Source organism: Myotis nattereri (assembly GCF_964212035.1).
Source record: "Myotis nattereri genome assembly, chromosome: 18".
NCBI classification, from domain to species: domain Eukaryota; kingdom Metazoa; phylum Chordata; class Mammalia; order Chiroptera; family Vespertilionidae; genus Myotis; species Myotis nattereri.
The window spans coordinates 16537813-16562472 of NC_138093.1; the positions used below are offsets into that span (position 1 = coordinate 16537813).

Below are 24660 nucleotides of genomic sequence, written 5' to 3' on the forward strand. Positions count from 1 at the left end.
TCGAGGACTGCGAGAGGATTCAGGCCAGGCTGAGGGACCCACCCCTCCAGTGCACGAATTTTGTGCACTGAGCCTCTAATAAGTAAAAAAAACAAAAACCCCTAAGTGCTGTAGGGAACAGTCAGTTTGGGGGCCCAGGGAAGGGGTGATTAGGAAATAACCTTAAATTAGTAAAATGCCAGTCTAAAAAGTAGGGGAAAGCTATTCCAAGCTAAGAAACAGTATATGCAATGAGCAACCCCAGAAGAAATGAAATTCAGGAAAGAGAGCAACAACAAAAACAACCGAGGAATAAATACTAGGCAGAAGAGGGCAAAAAGAGTCCTGGATTTGGGACAAATCCAGGCTTTTACTGATAATGAATGGTATTTAACAATTCTTACTTTGTGTTATTATTATACTAGAGGCCTGATGCACGAAATTCGTGCAGGGGCCTTGGCCCCCGGGCCCTGCCCCCCGCCTACCGCTGCTGCTACAGTCCCACCTGCTGGAGCTTTGTGGGTAATTAGCATATTACACTTTTATTATTATAGATGGATGTCTCATTCCATACTACCCACTCTTGTCACTCACACATGTTACACAGACCACCTAAGAGATTGTTCCAAATGTCTTTTTCTGTCACAGGGCCAATTTGTGGGGCAACCAGTGGGGCGACTGGGCATCCCCCGCTGGCACCCGCCTTGGCTGCCCTGGGGTCTGTGGGCTGGGGCAGCTTCTGCGTTGAACATCTGGTGGTCAGTGCGAGTCATAGCAACCGGTTGTTCCACCGGTTGTCCCGCCGTTTGCTCGATTTGCATATTAGGCTTTTATTATATAGGATTAAGGGGAATTAATACACCTTAGGGGACATAGCGGGTGGGCTCTAAAGCATTGCCACAGGCTCCTATTAATCCTCCATATATCTTCTAGGTTTAGGTAAAGAACAAAGAACCAAACTATCCAGCCCAAATTCCTAACTTTTCCCAGGCCTGGACTGGGCCCTCTTCCCAGTAAGTTTTATTGGGGTTTCATGTCCTCTATCCACTCTATCCAATCTGATCACCTTTTTGATTGTTCCCAGGCTAGCTTTTCGTATCCTGTTCCGAGGATTAAGTCTCCTGGTGAGGAGTGGGGGGAACTTTGGAGGGGCGGTTCTCTGGAGTGTGTGAATGAGTGTTTACCAGTAAACTAGATGGAATTCTGCTCTGTTACCTGTTTCTGCTTCCCAGTTTATTAAGATTTTTTTTTTTAGTTCCCCTTTGCATTTCTCCTTATATAAATAACTAGCTATTTCCTCATAGCAAGAACTAGCTACGTACACTGACAATACGAGCCAGAAACACAGCCCAGTAGCCAGGAGCTCATCCAGGGAGGGAGGAATCTGGTTGTCACCGACACACCATTCATCTGGGAGGAGCAGAGACTACATGAACACTCCTGCAGGAATGAGCAGCAATAGCTGCAGCTGAGCACAGAGACCTGGGCAAAAACACAGCAAGGGAGAGCGGCCACAGTTGTCGGGCTGTTGGCAATTCAGACAGCGAAGCAAAGCCACAAAGCCTGGCCGCCTACCCTTAACCTCCCAGAGGTTGCCTCCCTTTGCCCTTGATGTCGGGTTGTAGACCACATTAACTGCGTGCCCAAGGGCACACACCTAATACTGCAGAATCACATTTCTCCCTAAGCAAAGGGTACACTCTTTAACCAGAACACAGGGAGGACCCTGGCAGAGGACCGAGGTCTCCATTACTGAGTGTAAAACAACAACAACAACAAAAATGAGTATAAAACAACAAAGGAGTGTAGGGATTCCCCAGCCCACCCCAAGGCATCCTGGCTACACTGACCAGAGAGAGGTCAAGGCAGACAATGCTGAGACCTCACAGAGCTAAAAACCTTGTGATCCAGCTCCACCTACTGGAAAATAATAGAAATATGTTTTTGTGTTAGTCAGCTAGTATTTACAGTACGATCCATAACAGTAGCAAAATTACAGTTATGAAGTAGCAACGAAAATATTTTATGATTGGGGGTCACCACAACATGAGGAACTGTATTAAAGAGTCGTGGCATTAGGAGGGTCGAGAACCACTGAGCTAGAGATAGCGGGTGCTTCAAGAAAGTGGGAATTTGAGAAAGCAGGGAGAAGCAGCTGTGAGGATCAAGGCAGCAGTGACGACCAAGGAAGACATCTACCACTCCTCCTTTCTTGTGTTAAGATACTGACTTTCACAGGCAAGAAGGAGTAGTAGATGTGTGTTTGAGAATTTACAGAATACCTCATTTTACTGTGCTTTGCTTGATTGAGTCTCAGAGGTGTTGCATTTTTTTAAAAATTGAAGGCAAGACCCTCCACCAGCAAAATGACTAAGACTCAATTTATTGCAGTACTTGTTTTATTATGGTGGTCTGGAACTGAAATAACAATATCTCTAAGGTATGCCTATAAGTTATAGACAGGACATATCATTTGTGTTTCAAACCAAACAGGACATTAGAGATGACGTGCTGACTCAGGTCAGTGATCTTTTCCAGAATTTTTCTAGAACAGTCTTGCCCCACAGACATTGCAAAATGTTAAGCACTCCTTACTCTCTTTAATAATACTTTTTATCTATGTGTGTATTTATTTATGTTGAGATATATTCACTATATTATTTCATCCTTTAAAAATACATTCATACTTTTACTTCTTATGTCAAATTTATTTATTCAATTAAGTAATCATTAACAAACTCAGGTCATGTGTTTTAGGCAGCACTAGCAACATACAGATTACTTACAAAGTATCTTCCTCTATGGAATTTACTAGCTCAAGAAGGAAACAGGTGAGAGAACCAAGTGATATATAGTCTGACAAAGGCAGAGTGTGTACATAAATTATTTGGAATTCTGGGTTGGAGATTTGTGTATTCTTCCCCTCTTAATAATTTATTAAAACACTAGAGGCCCGGTGCATGAAATTCGTGCATGGGTAGGATCCCTAGGCCTGGCTGGTGATCAGGGCTGATTGGGACCTTCCGGCTGTCAGCCTGAGCCTCCCTTCCCCAGCTGCCAGCTGCTGACCAGGGCCTTCCTTCGTTCTGTGCTTCCCCCTGGTGGTCAGCGCACATCATAGCGAGCCATAGAACTTTCGGTCTCCTGGTCGAACTCCCACAGGGACACTTTGCATTTTAGCCTTTTATATATATAGATTTGTATTAATACAGACTCATGGGTGTTTTTTATAATCTAATATCAGGTAATTTATTTTATTGCTTAAATTGTTACATATTTGACCATTGGGAACACCTTCAGTGGGCTTCTGTGTGGCTTTGACATACCCCATCAGTTTGCTTTTTGAGCATGTCCATACTTTTTGGCTCTATATGGATGCATTCTATTGTATAATCTAATAGGAGAAATAATATGACCATTTTGTATAATTGCAAGATATGATAAATTGATGAATATTAGTGCATATTTATTAGTTATTATGGGTTTGTAGTAATTGAATTGTTTTGAGTTCGATTTCCTATTCATATTTTACTTTTAGCTTGGTTTAGAAGTTAACCAGTGATTTTTTTTTTGTAACCTTTCAAATTATAAGGAGAATGAGACAGTTAATGAATTTAGAATAAAAAAGTTTTTAAAGAAAACTAGGGTGTTGTTGCTGATAATTAGGAATTATATTATGAAAGGACTATTTTTTTTTTCAAATATATTTTATTGATTTTTTACAGAGAGGAAGGGAGAGAGAAAGAGAGTTAGAAACATCGATGAGAGAGAAACATCGATCAGCTGCCTCCTACACATCTCCTACTGGGGATGTGCCCGCAACCCAGGTACGTGCCCTTGACCGGAATCGAACCTGGGACCTTTCAGTCCGCAAGCCGAAGCTCTATCCACTGAGCCAAACCGGTTTCGGCATGAAAGGACTATTAATTCACAAACTTACTCGCTGAAAGAGGCAAACTGACACTTTAAAAGAAAGAAATAAAAAAATAACAAGCAACCTTCAATTTACTTTTGAAGTAATCTGCAGATTAAAAGATACTAGGTCCATTTTAATAGATTATAAATCCCCAGCATCATAAGGATTAGGGAAGGAAAAAGACCTACGAAGTAATATTGGTTGTTAATTCTCTAATTACCAAAAGGCATTGTCATAGGTAAATTAGGCAAAAGGGCAGGAAATTGTCCAAATAATTATATGCTTAGAAAGAAGTTGTGATTCTCACTTTTTGGTTCTTTTATGTGTATTTATATTGGGAAAGATAATAATTTCTAATGTTGTTCTTTCAGTTTTTCAAATTTATCATTTGCTGAGTAATAGACATTGATCCCAAAATGTATTGCACAACAGTTACTTATGAACATACATCTGGCTAGTATACGCAGTACCTTAATTCATGAAACTAAGTGTGCCTAACAGCTAACACTTAATTAACTTTTCTGTGAGACAAACACACAGCATACCTTCTACCGATTAGAAAATAGAATCAACAGTGGCACTGGTCAGAGCTGGAGTCCTTGCTTTTCATTTCATTTGCTGTTTTTCAGAACTACACTATATGATACAAGGAGAACTGTTATAAGCAGAATGACTTTATATTTATTTTTTCTTTTTAATTAAATTTTTTTTCAGAGAGAGAAAGGAGGAGGAAGAGAGAGAAACATCAATGATGAGAGAGAATAGTTGATCGGCTGCCTCCTACACGCCCCCTACTGGAGATTGAGCCCAAAACCCAGGCATGCGCCTTGACTGGAAATTGAATAGTGACCTCCTGGTTCCTGGGTCAACGCTCAACCACTGATCCACACTTGCCAGGCATCTTTTTAATTAAATTTATTGGGGTCACATTGGTTAATAAAATTCTATAAGTTTCAAGTGTACAATTCTATGCTATATCATCGGTGCCCACCAGCCAAAGTCAAATTTCTTCCATCATCATATATTTGATCACCTTTACTCTTTACTACCTCCACACCACCCTTTCCTCTGAATGCCCCTATATTTAATTAATATCAATTCTAATTTAATGAAGAAATGACATTTTCAAATACTTATCATTTATGTGTGAGAAGGGTTGGAAGAGAAAACACGGGAGTGCTGGGAGACAAACCAAATAACATCTGTTAGGCCACACTACAACAGTAGGCAGTTACGTATCCTGTTTCCCAAGGTAAAGTCTTGTTGGACTCTAACATGAGAACTAAGATCAAAAAAGATAGGACAGCTCATTTAAAATCTCAAGTTTTCCAACAAAGTTGAACTTTCTGACAGATGCTAGATGATTGGAATGACCCATTAGCCTAGAAAGTTTAAGGTAGTTTCTTCATTGAGATAATAAAGACCTTTGGCTGAGGGAAAAAGAGTCAAAAAGACCAGATATCAGATACACTAGTGAATAGCTAATGAGACGAAATGTTTAAGTGTGTATATATCTTAGGTATATACAACTGTTCCAAGACCGTTATTTCTTTTTATCCCCAGGAAACACATTTAATTACAATATTAAAAACAAACAAAAGATTGAGCTTCTGATAGAAAACAAAATCCTATCAGAAGCTGAGTTACATGGAGTCACCCATTTCTTATACAGATATTGACTTCTGTTCCCCACCATAATATTTGATAACAACAAACGTTTATTAAGCACCCATCATGTAATAATTCTGCTAAGGACATAAAAAGATGACTAACAGAGTATCAGAGCTCACAGACTAGGGATGGCTGGAAGGAAAATATGATGGGTCATAAGAAGAAGGGAGATAAGTCAATATGAATGAAAAGCTGGAATTTCCTTGTAGGGGAAAGAGGAAAGAGGATTAATGCTTTGGAAAGAGAAATAAAAGATTTCTGGGCAAGGTGAAACTCAAGAGTTGTTCAATCTAGTCAGATTCTGAAGGCATCTCTACACCCAGCTCCCCAATGGGACAGCTAAAAATAGGTTATCATGATAGCAAAGATAACAATGGCTAGCATAAACCTGGCCATTGTTATTGTTGAAGTCATGGAATCGCTGCTTTCAACTACTCTTGTCATCATAGGCTTCCTGATGCGATCTTCTGTGGTGAGGATGGCTTTTCGAGCTCCACTCCACTTTCCGGGACCCTGTAGACGATACTGGATTGGAGTACAGGGTCCCCATAATAACTGCCATGCCAGGATGGGGTCGGTGAAAGCTAGAGACAGCAGATTGGGCCTAACGCCCACCAGATCAGCAAGCTCCTCCATGGTGTCCACATAGTCTGCCTGAATGGTATGGCGCTGACTCTCCACATACCTGAAGCAGAGAAGACAAAAGCCATGGCCTATCAACAATTTCGTCAATCAACCAATCAGTCAGTCAATTAATCAGTGCTTTCTAAGTATCTGTTATTAGTATCCTGTATACTAGGAGGTATATGGAAAATAGAGAAGAAAGATAAGATATTGTCTCTATTCTTAAGGACAAGAATATAAGATAGACACACATGAAACATAGAATATAAGACTTTTGGAAAATCATGTGATCTTATACTGCTAAATAAAAATGTAGAAGAGGGTAGTTAAAATAGGACCATAGTAAGTCCTCGAAGGATGTAGAAGATACAAACAAGCTGACAACAAAGAGGAGAGTATTACAAGTCGGGGGGACAGCAGAGTGAAGGAATTAAGCAGGAATGAGAGTAGGATGTAAGTACAAAATATCTGTAGGCACTACCTTACAGTAGAGGAGGAATGTTGTGGAAAACAAGGATGGATAGAGAGAGGCAAGTATAGCAGTTCCAGATACAGAGGACTCTGATTTTATCAGAAAGAGAGAACCCATCATAAAAATTCTGAAGTTGTGGACTCTCAACTGTTCCATGAGGGCAGTGGTAATGGGGTCCACAGAGCACAACTTCGGATGGCCAATGTTAATTCAGAATCTTGAAAGGAGGGGGGAGGATGACTTATTCCACAAGAGGAAGTAACGCTCCAAATAGAGCCAGGTGGGATGATTACACCACGTGCAGATTTGAAAAGCTAAAAGGGATTTTTAGAGGGAAAATGTGGTAATGATGATACCTGTGTGGAAGGATTGAGATTTAGAGAGCTAACTGGTAACTTTCTTTTTATTTTATTTTATTTTATTTTCTAGAATAAAAGTAAAACAAAGAGCAGTGGGACAGAAAGTAAGAGAAAAAGCCAAGTCAAATGAATTGAAATTAGATGGGCTTATTAAGAGACTCCAAAACAAGGACAGGGGGCAAAAATAGAAAATAAATTTGAAGTAGAACTGGTGAATGAAATTCCACAGGAACTGACAGATTCTAAAGTTTAGAAGAGAAGATAAGACAGGACAGAATTTGGGAGCTGTCCCTTACGGATATTATGTTGGCTCAAGTATTTATAGACATACATTTATCCTCTACTGGGTTGCAAGCTGTAGTATTCACGCATCTTTCACAAAGAGATTCACTAGTACCTGCCTTGTAGGGTTGTTATGAGGGATAGATAAACTCATACATATAAACCATTTAGTGTATGTACATAACGGACCCTCACTAAAGGGAAAATTATATCCTTAGGGGCTGCTCAGTCAGGTGGCCAGACAAAAATAAGTCAAAGTAAGGGGAACAGAAAAGTTGAAATAAGATATTTTAGTACCAGAAGAACAAGCAAAGCAAGCACTCCAAGAAGGATGAGATGTTTAAAAGTGTCAAACCCAGAAAGGAAAATGAATTTGGGCATGGATGACTTTGAAGGGAGCCGTAGCAAGGAGTTACAATGCAGGGACCTTCAGAGGAGGAAAGGGTGAGAATTTAGAGCATACAATGCAGAATATTTATTGCAGACATTTGGCAGTGAAAGGAAAGAGGAAACTAGAAGACCTGGAAAGGGTATCAGGGTTAGATAAAAACTCTTTCTCCTCCGAGGTAGGGAAGAGGTACGCTAGTATATCCAATTCAAGAAAAACTACGTCTTTAGGCTTCGATGATTGTGCCTCTGACTTGAGCACAAAATTTTAGGAACTTAACCATCAACTTCCACTGTGTCCAAATAAAATTGACCAGTGAATAAGCTCAGTTCTGAAATTCAGATTGCTCAAATTACTGTGTCCACCCAAGCACTAAGCAGCTGGCTGATGCTACCGCCTTTGCAAATCACACAGACTATTCATACCAGGAGCCAGTGAGAATAGTGGCCTCTGCAGTTTTGTAAGCCTACCGGTGGATTTGGAGTTCAACCATATCTATCACTCAATTCATTCTCACTCTTCCTTTCTCTGGCGGCTCTACTTAGCATTTCAAATAATAGTTATAAAAACCATTTTCTCTTCAAGGGTTTTTTCCTACTTGACAATTTCTTTTGGGCCCTACATATAGGATTTAAAACACTTTTCTTAAGCTTGTCTCTTCTTTCCCATCCGTATCTAAACCACTTGGTACTATTTCTTCATTCTGTGGTCACAAACTATTATTTCCTTTTCCTTCGCAATACAATCTAAACCCTTCCACTAACAAACACAATGAAGATAACTATAGTACAATACTGTTCTTATTAAATGGAAAACTTAAGCACATATTTCCCTGGGAGAATGTCTCACCTTTTTGCCATTTGCTCTTGTTCCTTAGTTATTCCTGTTATCATTTCACTGTGTGAGGGCAATGTCTTTAGCCCTAAAGAGAAAACACAAAGATGGAAGTGTAAAGCCACCTCAGTCGGAACAATAATCCTATTAACAATTACTGTGTGATGGAGAATTCAAAGAAATACAGGGTAGTTTTCTGTACTCAAGGAGGTTAAACCTTCACTTGATCACTTTATCCTAGCACCACCATAATACAATAATATAAATTAACAGCAGTAGCGTTCTCTATTCTACTTTGTCTTTGGAAGATACTTGCTTAAGATACTTTGCTGACAGGGATCTCATTACCTTCTGAGGAGATGATTTAATTGCGTGGCTGCTCTAGTTGCTGGAACATACTCTTTTTATTGATCCCCAAATCTACTTCCATGCAACGTGCACCGTTGGACTTAGCTCTGCCTTTTGAAGCCACGGAGTCTAATCTTATATGACAGGCCTTCAAATATTTGAAAACAACTGTCATAACTAATTCAAATCTTATCATCAGCAGCAGAGCACCAGTTCCCCACATCACAGGTTTCACATGCTCTGCCATGTTGGCTGCCCTCCTCTGGGCACACGCCAGTTATTCTCCTGGTGTCCCTCTTAAAATGTGAGACTCAGAAATTCAACACTCAAGAAATAGACTCCTGTATTTTGCCATGTGCTTTCTCATTTGGGAATTATTACTTATATTCGTAAGTCGATGAGGGAACACTGAAATGCTTCATTTGAAATTAAGCAGAGGTCCCTTATGATGCTTGTGAAACATATTTTGAGAGTTGATTTCCAAATTGCTTCTTATAGTACAACCATAACTTTTACTTCTATTAACTAGAAACATTGTGGGAAGGAGGTATATTTCTTGCCTTGGAGAGGCAGCCAATTTATCAAAAGCAAAAAATTAAAAATAAAGAAAAACTTCTATTAACATATACAATATCCTGTGGTACAATCCTTTCTTAATTCATTGATACTGCTCTTGCAGTGTTTACTCGTTCGGATACGTATTGTATTTTCACCACATTTTTTATCTTCCTCTTCTTATTTTAAGTTATCAGTTTACTATTATATTTTTTCTTTAATCCTCACCTGAGGATATTCTTTTCCATTGCTTTTCAGAAAGAGTGGAAGGGAGGGAGGACAGGGAAGGAGGGAGGGAGAGTGGGAAGGCAGGGTGGGAAGGGGGGCGGTGGAGGTGAGGGAGGGGTGGTGAAAAGGGGGATCCCTGCAATTATGACAACATTAAAAATTTTAACTAAAAAAATAAAAGCAAGAACATAAATAGAATTAAACATACTACAAGTAATTACTAAGTAGTCGAGTTGCATGGTTACTTACCTTTAAATACTTGAGTGGCCCAGCGTCCTTGGAGCTCTGAAATGGGCATAATGGCACCCAAGGGCTGGATCAAGCCTATGATGGCAAGAGTTGGCTTTTCCAGGCTAGGAGGGAAGACTTTTTTATACAGGGATATCTTGTTTCTTACTACCCTGACAGAATCTTCAAGGAAAGGAAATGCGAAGCTATAGCCTGTAGCAAAGATCACAGCATCAATGTCATCCTCCCTGGAGCCGTCTTCAAATATGGCAGCCGTCTCCGTGAATTCCTTGACATTTCCTTTCACCTTCACCAAGCCAGAAATGATACGATTTGGCAGGTCATCATTGACTGTTGGATGCTGACTCAGAGCTCTGTGAGTAGTGATGAAGACCAAAAATAAAGAAAGAAGAGTGATCATGGGGGCAGGGAGGGAGAGAGAAATCAGTAACATGGAAGTAAAATTCTGTTTTGATGAAGGCGGTTAAACAAGATGCCAAGGGCCTCCATCTTGGTCTATCCATGGAATTTGGGAAAGGTCTAATGGACATTGGCACAGATCAGGATCTCAGAGAAGAAGTTGTACCCGGGATGGCACTGAAAGGAAAGATGTTAGAGAAGTGAAGGAAGAATGGTTTTATTTGGAGAGCGCATGTATGGTTTCTTGACTTTCTGCAAAACAATTGGCTTGGATCTTTTTAAAAACGGAGAATTATTTCAAATTAAGAGAAATTAAAGAGACAGGACAGCTAAATGCAATACCTGATAGGATTTTAGATTTTTAAAAAGCTATAAATATATATTATTGGGGCAACTTGGTAAATTTGAATATATTAGATAATGATATTTTATCAATATTAAATTTTCTGCCGAAACCGGTTTGGCTCAGTGGATAGAGCGTCAGCCTGCGGACTGAAGGGTCCCAGGTTCGATTCCGGTCAAGGGCATGTACCTGGGTTGCGGGCATATCCCCAATGGGAGATGTGCAGGAGGCAGCTGATCGATGTTTCTCTCTCATCGATGTTTCTAACTATCTCTCTCCCTTTCTCTCTGTAAAAAATCAATAAAATATATTAAAAAAATATATAAGCTTTAAAAAAAAAAAAAAAAAAAAAAATTTTCTAAGTGTGATAATTGTCTCATGTTTATATAGGAGAATGCCCTTTTTCTCAGGCAACGTATGCTGAATAATTTAGGGTAAAGTGTCTTAATGATTGCAACTTACTATTTAAATGGTTCAGAAAAAATATATATGTATGTAGTATGTATGATATACATGCATGGATTTATCTTTAGAGAGAGGGGGAGAGAGAGAAAGCAAATATAGCGAATCTAAGTAAAAGGTAGTGGTGCTCATTATCCTTACTATTTTGTATGAAGTAAATCTGAACATTTAAAAAATAAAAAGTAGGAGGGGAAAAAAAGTTGGATTTAAAATCAGCGTCTAAAAATGCTTTCAGTCTTCTTCCTTGGCTGTGTGAGGATTCCCATCCTTGATGCTCTCATAGCATGCCATGCATTTCTCCATCTTATCCTATTGTCTGTCTAACCATTAGAGTATTTAAGGTAAAATCCACTTCTTGAGTCTGCCATTTATTTCTTGTGTGTTCTTGGGGTAGTTTCTCTCAGTATCAATGTTTGTAAAATAGAGGGAAAACGCCAATCTATAGGACTGTTGTGAGATAATGCATATTACTCATTTAGTACTGTGCTTGTCATATTAAGTCCTCAAAAAGGTAAGGTGTTATTATTTGTATTAGTGTTACTATTAGATCTCTCATATCTGTAAGTTCATACCCAGTATAATGCTTGGCTTGTAAGAGGTGCTCAGTGTTTGTTGGATGAATGAATGAATGAATGAATGATTCATGCACTGCCCTCTACCACCATTTTGTTGTTGTTGGACATCACGTAAAAAGAACTAGTACCTCTCTGGCTGGTGTGGCTCAGTTGGTTGGAGTGTCATCCCATATACCAAAAGGTGGCAGGTTTGATTCCTGGTCAGGGCACAGACGCAGGTGGTGAGTTTGATCCCATCCTGAGAACATACCTGTGTTTAGGCTTTAGGCCATACATTTTGTGGTTAAACCTTTGGTTCATCCTTTTTTCCAAATATGTGTTTGCTAATGATTGACCACAAATCTTCGACAAAAAATGTTTAAGTCGAGAGTTGAACAACACATCAAAAGGATATCCTTGGTCTGCTACACGATTCAGGATCCAAGCCCCTCTCCTGGTGCTGAGGAAAACCTGGAGCATAGGAAAAAATTATTTGCTTTTACCATTCTTTGGTTCATAATCCTTTAAAAGTACCCTGTTTTCCTCAAGAGTAACTTCAAACTCATTAGTCTGGGTTTTCAGCGCCTGCACAATCTTTTTTTATGTCCTGCTATTTTCCTTCTCAGATTCTAAGCTTACAATTAAATTGATGTATTCACTGACCAAGAATATGTCTTGCTCTTAATCACCACTGCTTTTTGTTTAATGTCATCAAGCCTCCTTGAAAAGCCCCTATCCTCTTAATGCTCCAAAACCTATTATTTTTAAGATCCAGATCAAGCCCTAACCAGTAGGGGGCATGTAGGAGGCAGCTGATGGATGATTCTGTTATCATTGAAGTTCCTATCTTTCTCTCCCTCTCCCTTCCTCTCTCTAAAATCAATAGAAACATATTTTATAAAAGTAGATTAGGAAAAAAAGAAAGGAATGTTTTCTCTTCACAAAAGCATTATAGCACAAGAATTCTTATAATAAAATGTCCTTGATACTCTGACATTTATAGTTTTATTTAAAAGTAGAGGCCCAGTGCACAAAATTCATGCATGGGTAGGATCCCTAGGCCTGGCTGGCGATCAGGGCCGATTTGTGGGGCGACTTACAGGGCAATCGGGGTGGGGGTGGGGCCCCCGCTGGCACCTGCCTTGGCCAGCCTGGGACCTGCGGGCTGGGGGCAGCCCCTGCGTTGAGCATCTGCCCCCTGGTGGTCAGTGTGCGTCATAATGACTGGTCATTCCACTGGTCGTTCCCGCTGTACGGTCAATTTGCATACTAGACTTTTACTATATAGGATGTTTGGTTTACAAACCACCTCTCATAAGTACAATTTAATATACTTTCTTGGAGAAGCAAAGTAAATAATTTGCTGATTCAAACCTGCTTGGCTGTGTGGCTAATCTCCACGGCCAGATCGCCTCCAGAATTCCCAATGCCAATTACAATGACTCTCTTTCCAGTGAAACTCTCTGGATTCTTATAATCTCGACTATGGAAGTACTGTCCTTTGAACTTCTCAATTCCTGTAAGATAAGGGAAAATAATTATCAGGTGATAGTTTATCTGATATCATTTGACAAATCTTTTTTTTTTTTTTTTTTTTTGCAGTGTGTAGAGTTTAAAACATATACTCTCCACATGTTCTCCCTTTACTCAGATGCACACTTGCCTTTCTGAATATTTTTGCCTATTTCCCCCCCATCGCCTCGGGGCAGAACCTTGTGACTTCTGTATCATAAATAGTCTGCTTCAATCAGGATGTTTGTACTTTGTCCTGGTAGACTCAGATATACAAATGGCTTCGGAAAACCTCCATTCTCTTTTGTCTTCTCATCCTCTTTAAATACCTACTCCCATTTCAATTGGACTATATATTTTTATGAACTCTAGAATATACATAGACTGCTCTTAGGCCTAAAAATCCAGGCCCCAAACAGTAATAAATTCTTTCCTTAAGCTTTAATTTCTTCCTTATTAACTCAGTATTTCTGTTTGTTCCCTTGATTGCTGAGAATCCTAATACACATCAACTCCACCTTTTTTTCTTTTGATTCTTAGAAAAACTAAAGTCATTGTGAAACTAAATATAACTTTCCCCTAGTCTCCAAGTTACCATTATCTCTACCTCCCAACATCTTTTAGGAGGACATACAGAATTAGGATGAGCCTTATTTCATCCCCAGGTCAGAATCACTCAGAATGAAATCCCCCCATTGCTCAGGGACTAGGTCACAGGTATGGGTCAAGGGTCTTTCGTCCTGGTAGGCTGGCTACTCACCAGGGAAGCTCTCCAAGGGTAAGTGAGCATTGGTATGATGGCCGGTGCAAACCATGACTCCATCGAAGACATTCATCTCCTTTTTCCCTCCAGATTCCGTGACCACCTCCCATTGGCCTGACGTGGAGAAATCGGGCCGCTTTTTCACACTGCACACACTGGTCTGAAAAGGAAAGTGACAGCAACAGGGGACGGTAACCACAGCCTCTGCAGTGGACATCTTTCCTGAGCTGACTCTCCTTGCAGAGTGACACAAAGGGCTGATATCACACAAGAAGGCTCATGCCGGGGTATTTGATTTCCATACTCCACAAGTAAGAACATTTTTGTGAGATGTGGTCAGAGCAAGAAAGCTTCCATGAGAGAGGCTAAATAAAATAGAGTTGGCAGGCTAATGACGCACTCTTCTCCGCTTCTAGAAAAGTGCAGATTACTAGGTCTCTTGGATTATGCCCTAAGGCAGCGATTTTCAAGTGGTGTGCTGCGAGAATTTTTAAAACATGCAATACCTGCCTATTTAGTCAGAGGCACTGACCTCTTTTCCCTGAGACTGTCCAGTAAAAAAATGAATGACAACAGCCAACACAACAATAGCCATCTGGTGTGAATGAATTGAAATTATACCTACTTTTTGTCAGATTGGCAAAAAATATATTTTTTGGTGTGCTGCAGAATTTTAGTAATTAGTACATGTGCCAGGAGATGAAAAAGGCTGAAAATCACTACCCTAAGGCAATGCAACACTTGAATAAAGCTTAGACTTCTCTTGTGCTTCTAAGATACTCTATGTCAGCGGTTCTCAACCTGTGGGTCGCGACCCCTTTGGGGGTCGAACGACCCTTTCACAGGGGTCGCCTAAATACATCCTGCATATCAGATATTTACATTACGATTCATACCAGTAGCAAAATTACAGCTATGAAGTAGCAACGGAAATAATTTTATGGTTGGGTGTCACCACAACATGAGAAACTGTATTAAAGGGTCGCGGCATTAGGAAGGTTGAGAACCACTGCTCTATGTAATAAATGCCTATCCCTCCCCTGACCCCCAAACATCCTAAGACTCTGATGTCTTCTTACCCCAAGTCTTGTTCTCATTGTCTAACTTTAAACTTGTGACTGAGCTATAGGGCTCCCATTCTTTTTTTTTTTTTTTTATAAAGTTTTTTTTTTTTTAAGTATTTCTTTTTTTTTTTTTTTAAATATACTCCATTGATTTTTCACAGAGAGGGAGGGAGAGAGATAGAGAGTTAGAAACATCGATGAGAGAGAAACATCGATCAGCTGCCTCCTGCACATCCCCCACTGGGGATACGCCCGCAACCCAGGTACATGCCCTTGACCGGAATCGAACCTGGGACCTCTCAGTCCGCAGGCCGACGCTCCGTCCACTGAGCCAAACCGGCCTTGGCAGGGCTCCCATTCTTAGTAGAGTCGAAAAACATCTCAGTGGCTCCCATAAATGTCTATTTCACAAATAACTATACAAGAAGAAGTTGTGAAATGGGGTAGTAAGTGGTATTAATTTGTTGTTTTTAAACAAACAAACAAATAACTGTTATTCTACCCAGCCTAAGGAAACATTAAGAATGTATTCCTATGTGCTTCTAGGATCTATGACAGCCTTGGGCAAACTACGGCCCGCGGGCCGGATCTGGCCCGTTTGAAATGAATAAAACTAAAAAAAAAAAGACCGTACCCTTTTATGTAATGATGTTTACTTTGAATTTATATTAGTTCACACAAACACTCCATCCATGCTTTTGTTCCGGCCCTCCGGTCCAGTTTAAGAACCCATTGTGGCCCTCGAGTCAAAAAGTTTGCCCACCCCTGGTCTATGACCATGTCTAATAGGGACACGACACCTTATACTCTAGCCATCTTGCACTATTTATCGTTCTTGCTTTTGCACACGCTGGTGCCTCTGTCTGGATCATCTTTTTTATACCTTTTTCATTTGACTGATTCCTGCTCACCCTTCAGCCTTTAATTATCTCCTCTAGGAAAACTTCCCTGGTGCCTGATGACTGATGCCCAGAAGAGTTAAACATCCCTCCTCTGAGCTGTGATATATAGATCTCTATAGCATTTATCGCTTTGTAACACTTGTAAAAAAATAAAAAAATAAATAAATAAATAAAAAGAAATCTCATTCAAAATGAAGTGGGAAGTGGGGGGAGGGGATCTGTCATGCCCTGTGTCAATCATGAAGCATAAAAGGGAGAACTCTTTGTAACTGCCCTCCCAATTTCTTCTTCCCCTCTATAAAAGAGTTCCTTTTCCCTCTCTCTCTCTCTCTTTCTCTCTCTCTCTCTCTCTCTCTCTCTCTCTCTCGCTCTCTATCTCTTTTTTAGCAGACTTGCATGTGGCCCACCATGGTTGCCTGTTCCAGATTGCAACTCTTTGTTGTACCTGAATAAACCCATTTTGCTGGAGAAATATCTGGCTAACTTTTTAAGGTCAACATTTTTTTTGTTTTTATTACTTACATTTATAATAAAAAATTTTCTTCATTTTTCTATCTCTTTAACTAGACTGTGCAATCACTGGGTTCTGTTTTATTTTTTTTTTTTGTATCTTCACTACTTAGAATGGTAACAAACATGTTCAATAAGTGTTTAAACAAGCAAAGAGAAGTACTACTGGGCTGAAAATGACTTACTTTGGAAGTTATCACTGGATGTTGCTGTTTTATTATTGTTGTCAAACAGAAAAAGGCATGATTTAGCAGAATGATCAGAAAGTAGAAGGGAGGTGGGGATAGGGGAATTGAATTAAGATGGTCAAAAGGTACAAACTTCCAGTTATAAGATAAATAAGTACAAGGGATGTAATATACTACATGTAACTATAGCTAACATTGCTGTATGGTATACCAGTATTTGAAAGTTGTTATGAGAGTAGATTCTAAGAGTTTTTGATACCGTTGTAATGACTTGGTTATTATTTAACAGGAAAGAGGTGCAAGGGGAGGCCAAAAGATATAGGCATGCCATTTATATGGCTATGCCAAAAAGCTACATTCAACACTGTCCTAACCTGTTCCCCACTCATTGATGGGGGAAGGGACTAGACAGAGGCAGTTTAGATACGTGCCCAGTAGGGTCTGAGTGATGTGGGAAATGCTTGCCTATCAATCACACCTGGAAACAGGTAACTGGCCAGGATGAGCATGGCCACTGAAGTGTGCACAAAACCTAAAATATTTAAATTTTTAAACAAAGAAGTGAGCACTTGGCTCACTCTAGCATTTTCTCTCTCTCTCTCTCTCTCTCTCTCTCTCTCTCTCTCTAGCATTTTCTCTCTCTCTCTCTCTCTCTCTCTCTCTCTCTCTCTCTCTCTCACACACACACACACACACACACACACACACACACACACACACACTAGCCTTAGCCCTCTTGGGACTCCTGCTGGTGTTGGACTGAGCTACCTTTCACCCATATGGCCCACAGCCATGTTGGACTCCACACACAGACTAATGGACTATAATCTAGTCTGAATGCTGAACCAGACACGGCTGCAACACAGAAGGGAAACTCTGGACGCTCACTCTCTTTCCAGCTCTGATGAACTTCCAGCTGCCCCTCTTCCAGGACTGGTTTTGGGGAAAAGGGACATTGGAACCAGAGGAATGTAACTCTGTGCCAATACAATCTACTACCACCACTCATCCTCCCATGGAGGCTTCTGAAAATGTTTATTTCAGCCGTGCCCCAGGAACCCGACAACGATGGTTCCCACTCATGTACTCCTCTGGCAGCATTTTCATCCCAGGAAAAAAAGGCAGAAGATTTAGGCTTGTTGCATATTTATGTGTAAATGTGGCTAAAAACTATAGAAAGACATGGAAGACTTTACAGCAGGAAGAAACCATTTAAGTGACCTAGTACAAGCATCTTGTTTTACGGAAAAGAAAATTAAGACACGCGGAAGTTTAGGAACTTTTCTGAGGTCACACGATGATTAGTAATAGAATAAAGACTAGAATTCAAGTTTTTGTTGCCCAATTCAGTGTTCTTCCCTCTTCACCAGAGTTAACTTTTTTGCTTTGTTAGTAACTTCCCAATAACCACTTCACTGCGTTGCTGTGATTACATAAAATAATGCATTGGAAAATACTTCAGAAAAGTATAAAAGGGCTAAGCACTAGTGGACAAGTTGTAGAACCAGAGGATTTTAAAGTTCCCATACCTGTCAGTTTCCCTCTACAACTGGAAAAACATTCCCCCTCATTTGTTTTATTGCAATCAAATAGTATAAAATGCAGGCAATGAAAACATTCTGGCAGGTGGCTTGCTGGAGCTGCAGCCAAAGACCTTTCTGTGAATATTTTTCAGGCACAGAGAAGACAAAGAGTGCAGTCTTTGTCCAGATAGGATAGATACATTGATATCAAACCAATATTTATGGGTAAGCACTGGTAAATGAAACCACACTGTTCATGTAATTGACAAACAGCCTCAAACACAAAGGTACCCACAAAACTCCCTACCTTCAATCGGATATACTTTAGAAGGTCAAATTCTTTGGCGTACATCCTGAAATACTCCAGGACCTGGGAGTTGTGCATGAAGTTAGGAAAATGATCTGGAATAGGATAGTCACTGAAGCACATCATCTCCTTAGAAGTATTGATGATCACTGATTTATAAATACTGGCTCTTCCTTCTTCAGGATTTTCCTGCAGTAAATAAGAAGCATTCGTAGCCACTTGAGAATTAACGTCATGGTTTATAAACAGTCAATAAACACTTCAAAAAGCTTTAAAAAAAAAAAGTTACACACACCTCTGCATCTCCAAGTATTTGTGCCTTTGTGTAGTCTCTTCCCCTTGAATCTGAGCTGTCTTTATGACTTGCTTTGGACCAACAGCATGCAGTTGGGACGATACTGAATGGCTTCCAAAACTGTCATAAGTAGTCTTGCAGCCACTGCCTGCGTCTCTTAGAAAGCTTGTTCTCATAGAAGTCAGCAGTCATGTAAAAAGTCCAACTACCCTGAGACTACCATACTGTGAGGAAGCTGGTCACATGAAGAGAATGTATGAGATAGAGAGATATAGAGCCAGTTCCCAGAAGTTCTAGTTATCCCAGTGGGGTTCTAAACACTTGAGCAAAGAGACCATAGCAGATGTCCAGTATCAGTTGTCACCTAATTGCAATGACCTGAAATTCCAAGCGAGAACTGCCCATCTGAGTAATAGTCTTAACTATTTTTTTAAATATATTTTATTGATTTTTTACAAAGAGGAAGGGAGAGGGAGAGTTAGAAACATCGATGAGAGAGAAACATCGATCAGCTGCTTCCTGCACACCCTCTACTGGGGATGTGCCCACAACCAAGGTACATGCCCTTGACCGGAATCAAACCTGGGACCCTTCAGTCCACAGGCTGATGCTCTATCCACTGAGCCAAACCAGTTAGGGCTAGTCTTAACTATTTTATATATTTCAAAGCCTAGGTAAGTTTTGAGGGTTTTCATATACTTATGAGACTGCTCTCCAGGAATCATTGTACTAACTTAAGTTCTGTCCAGTATATGTCCCCATTTTACCTCATTTTTTATTAATTTAAAAGACAATTACTCAGTGTTAGCAAAAATGAGGTGAAATTGGAACTTATGCTGGAGCAAGTGTGAGTTAGAAGAATGTACTTTTCCACCATCAGTCTTACTTAACATTAGTGATGAGATCAAGAATTGATTGAAATTAATATTTTGAGAATTTATATATGCAGTACCCCCCTCCCCTTATCTGCTTTCTATGATTTTAGTTACTCGCTGTCTGAAAATATTAAATGGTAACTTTCAGAAATAAACAATTCCTAAGTTTTAAATTTTGGGCTGTTCTGAGCAGCATGATGAAATCTCATTCTGTTCTTCTCCAACCTGCCCATGGCATGAATCATCCCTTTGTCTAGCACAGCGGTTCTCAACCTGTGGGTCGCGACCCCTTTGAGGGTTGAACAACCCTTTCACAGGGGTCGCCTAAATACATCCTGCATATCAGATATTTACATTATGATTCATAACAGTAGCAACATTACAGTTATGAAGTAGCAACGAAAATAATTTTATGGTTGGGGGTCACCACAACATGAGGAACTGTATTAAAGGGTCGCAGCATTAGGAAGGTTGAGAACCACTGGTCTAGCATGTCCATGCTGTATATGCTCCCCACAAGTTAATCACTGGTAAGTCATCCTGGTTATCAGATCGACTGTCAGCAGTATCACAGTGCTTGTGTTCAAGGACTCAAGGAACCCTATTTTAGTTAATAATGGCCCCAAAGTGCAAGAGTAGTGATGCTGGTGATTCTGACATGCCAAAGAGAAGCCATAAAGTGATTCCTTTAAGTGTAAAGTTGAGTACAATACGGTAAGATATGTTAAAAGAGAGTCCACATTGATATAACTTTTTTACAGTATAATTTCTCTACTTTATTCTTATTATTGTTAATCTCTTCTGTGCCTAATTTATAAATTAAACTTTATCATAGGTATGTATGTATGTATAGGAAAAAACAGACTATATATAGGATTTGGTACTATCTGTGGTTTCAGACATTCAATGGGGATCCTGAAATGTATTCCCCATGGGTAAGAGGGATAATCCTATATAATAAAAGCCTAATATGCTGTGTCCAGTCGTCTGGTCAGCCAGTCAACCAATCAAAGCCTAATATGCTAATGATATGCTAAGGCTGCTCAACGACTTGCTATGACATGCACTGACCGCCAGGGGGCATATAGTCAACTGGTCGATAAGTTGCTATGATGTGCATTGACCACCAGGGAGCAGATGCTCCGACCGGTTGGTTAGCTTGCTGCTGGGGTCCAGCCGATTGGGACTGAGTGAGACAGGCCAGACAAGCCCTAGAGCCCTCCCATGGTCCCTCTCCAGCTGGCCAACTTCCTACGTCCCTCCCCAGCTCTGATCCTGCACCAGTGAGATCCCTTGGCCTGGCCTGAGCCCTCTCACAATCTGGGCTGAGGGACCCCCACCCTGAGTGCCCAAATTTTGTGCACTGGGCCTCTAGTTATTACTATAAAGCTTCAACAATAACAAGAAGGAGGCAAGTAGTGAATCCTCCTTCTGTTTGGCAGATGGAATAGAGAAAAGAAAATGCAAGTGATGGTATTTGAGAAGAAATAAAATCATACTAAATCCGTGGGACCTGTCACAAAAGAACAGATATTTCTGCAATATATATATATAGACACAGATGTGGTCTGTCTTAACGTAAGTCAGAGAGTTATGATGAAATATAGCTTATTTATTTTCAAGGAAGTAGTTATAAGGCATTGAAATTTTGCCAAGAAGATAATCAGAAAAAAATCCCAAGTCTTTAACAGAGAATAAGGTTAAATGACTATGGAGATAAAAGTCAGTTACCTGAACCCCACTCCAGGCCTACTGAATAATAACTGGCATGCAGCACTTATTATACAACCGGCATTGTTATTAAAGAATGACACAATTATTCATGTATTTAATCCCCACAATAACTCTATGAAGTGTATATTATTATCATCTCCTTTTTTAAAAAAACTATCTCCTTCTTAAAGATGAAGAAACAGAGGTACAGAGAGATTTACTGATCTTCCCCAACATCACACTGCTGGTAGGTGCCGATATAGGAGTTGAACCAAGACTATGCTGTTAACCTCTACACTAAGTTGTGGCTGGATTCCAAAAATAGCATGTTCTGTTGATTACTACATACTAATGAACAACCTTTTCAGCCCATGCCCAAAACCAATTATGACAGAGGCGTGGGGGACGTGGTTTTCTAAGGGGTATCCGCTCATGAACTAAATAAGGACTATTGTTAAATAGAGTTAGTCCCCAAAGACAGAGCCCAGATGCAAAGAACTGTACCGCTCTTCAAGTAAGGAATGTATGAAGCCACTTAAAAAACACACAAATGAGCAGCATTTATTTAATATTGCTGGCAATATGGAGTGAGTAGTGGGCTTCATGTCCTGGGGAAAAAACTCCTCCTCCCCTTCTCCTGCCAGCTGGATGATTGTACAGGGGTAAGGGAAAATAGCTATGTGCAATGAGGCAGGGTGAGGGGGGTTTTAGGGTCTGCAGTCTGTGTCTGCCTCCAGGAACTTGAAGTCGAATACCAAGGTGGCTAATCTTGTATGGTCTTAAAAACATCTCAACCTGTTCCAGGGACCAGAGAATGGTCAAAACTGAAGCAAACTCCCAGAGGGGGTCAGGGTCCAGGCACAGCAACCAAATCAAAGCATGTCCTGTCCTTAGTCTGCTCTCAAACTGTATTTTCTGAATAATGGGCCTCTTTGGGCTTCGAGACCATATTATCTTTACAGCCCTGTTTTCTCCTTGCAACACATCCTCCAGTTTCCCATGATCTTCAGAGTATGGTTTCAAGATGTGATTAAACCCTGACCTCAAAGCTTCCATCATTCTAGAAAGGTTTAAACGAGAGTCAAAATTTTCAAGAGCTCCCACTCATTCCTGGGATATGCATTCAACACTGAATACCAAGTTCCTGTGTAAACTTCCCCTGAAATGTAATCTCCAATAGTTCTGAAGATCAGACGTCTGACATGGATCTCACTGGGCTAAAGTCCAGGAGCAGGCTGGGTTCCAATCCTACGGAAGCCGATAGGCTCTTCCCCTTGACTTTTGCACCTTCCAGAGGCTGTCTGCATTCCTTGGCTCATGGCCCCCTTCCAGCAATGGCATCGCTCTGACCTCTGCTTCCAGTATCACTTCACCTTCTCTCTGAAGCCACTTCTTTTTACATAGCTGGTCAACACTGTTAGTTTTTATGAAATAGGAAACATATTTGGATACCCCAAAACCATTCGCTGGTTTAGAAAGTGAGTTTAAAAACAAACCCAACGCATGCTACTTTGGAGATAAGGAAAGGAGGTCAATATTCTTTGGCATATAGTAAGCTTAACTATCGTGTAAGTAGGTGATACCTTAACTTTTAGTAACAAGTTACAGGGCTGGGTGTGCATATTAAAGCAACTCAACTCTAAAACTGAATATTTGCAAAGACAAGAAAGTCCAGTTGCAGGCGTCCTCTGCCTTCTTCTGAAGACAAGGACTTTGATCTACTGATTTGATTTCTCCAGTGAAGTAAAAGTTCAAAGGAGAGAAGGTGGCCAGATTTTATATTCTACGGAAGGACTAGGATTTTGAAAGAATTATCTAAAGTGAATCAGAATTCAAAAAAAAAGAGAGAGATAGGGAGGAGGAGGAGGAGAAAGAAGAGGGAGAGGAGGAGGAGGAGGAGGAGGAGGAGGAGGAGGAGGAGGAGGAGGAGGAGGAGGAGGAGGAGTTGTAAGCAGGTAATCTACATCACTTACCTGTTAATATGGACTAGGAGCAACCACTCTAAAATTTCTCATCACTTTACATTTTCTGTTTTTTTTTGTGTGTTTTAAAAATATATTTTATTGATTTTTACAGAGAGGAAGGGAGAGGGATAGAGAGTTACAAACATCTTGAGAGAGAAACATCCATCAGCTGCCTCCTGTACACCCCCTACTGGGGATGTGCCCTAACCAAGGTACATGCCCTTGACTGGAAATCGAACCCGGGACCCTTCAGTCCGCAGGCCCATGCTCTATCCACTGAGCCAAACCGGTCAGGGCTACATTTTTGTTTGTTATTTTGTTCTCCCCTCACACCACCCTCTTCTGGACAGCAGCAAAACTCAATAACCGAAAATGATCTCTGTGCCATTTTTCCGGACATCAGTAAAGGAAAGACAAATGATGCCTATATTCTACTTTGCTGCCAGCCTGGGGAAAGAGGAACCTGGATAGAGGCAATGGCTGCTAAGAAGAGGTCAGCAGGCTGAACTGTCGCAGATTTAAGTCACCGTCAAGGCCATCATATTCCCTGACACAAGATAGAATATCTCATGTACCAACTTACAGTGAGGGTCCCACATATGCTTAACCCCCGGAGACTTACCTGGAACCTCCAGAGCCCCCCGATGTCATCTGTCCTTTCAAAGCAGACGGGCTCCAAGCCTTCGTCTAGGCAGCACTTGATAGACGTGAGCCCGCTCACACCCGCCCCAATCACGGCAATTCTTTTGTTGGTCATGGTCTCGGGAGCACTTCGCAGGGCTGGGTCCCCCCCAATCTGTCCTGAAGAATGGATGACAAAAGACAGGAAGCACACGGCAGTGAACACCTTTCAAGAAAAGACCCTGGCCCAAGGCATCCACACAAAACTGGCAGCAACAGGTGTCTCCGGGGGGAAGCCAGAGTCTGCGGTCTGGTCTCCGCCGCTGGGAAAGGCTACTCGCGGGGCCCGGGAGCCCCGCGCCTTCCAGCGGAGGCCCGGCGCCGAGAGCTCAGCTGTCACACGCGATCTCACTACCTTTCCTCCTGCACCCGGCAGATGCGTCAGCTGCAATCCGGAGGCTCCACTGCACTTTCGACTGTTTTCACCGAAATATAAAGCAACTAAGTGCAAACAACAGCAACAGCCAACTGGGAGGGGCTGCGCCGCACCGCCCCTTTCAGCCCGCACCCCGCGCCGTCAGCCGCCCCCGCTCCCTCTCTCGGGTGGCGGTGGGGGTAGGGCGGAGGGATGCGAGGAATGAAAGGCGGGCGGCTTCGGGCAGACGAAATAATTAGTCCTGCAACTTCCCGGTTTGTCGGTGCAGTTGCCCGCACTCCCGACCACTCTCTCCGGAGGGAGGCCTGGTGTCTCCATCGCTCC

General features: G+C 41.1%; 1 protein-coding gene across 1 annotated transcript; it reads right to left on the reverse strand.

Moving 5' to 3' along the window:
- Positions 1 to 4606: 4606 nt before the first annotated feature.
- Positions 4607 to 24660, reverse strand: LOC308534252 (flavin-containing monooxygenase 5). Its single transcript, XM_081112662.1, has 9 exons — positions 24316 to 24660; positions 23902 to 24080; positions 18433 to 18621; positions 13936 to 14098; positions 13038 to 13180; positions 11935 to 12134; positions 9906 to 10258; positions 8541 to 8613; positions 4607 to 6251 (listed from the first exon to the last, which is right to left on the reverse strand). The coding sequence occupies exons 2-9, from the start codon at positions 24034 to 24036 to the stop codon at positions 5906 to 5908; spliced, it is 1602 nt and encodes a 533-aa protein (XP_080968788.1). The 5' UTR covers positions 24037 to 24080; positions 24316 to 24660; the 3' UTR covers positions 4607 to 5905.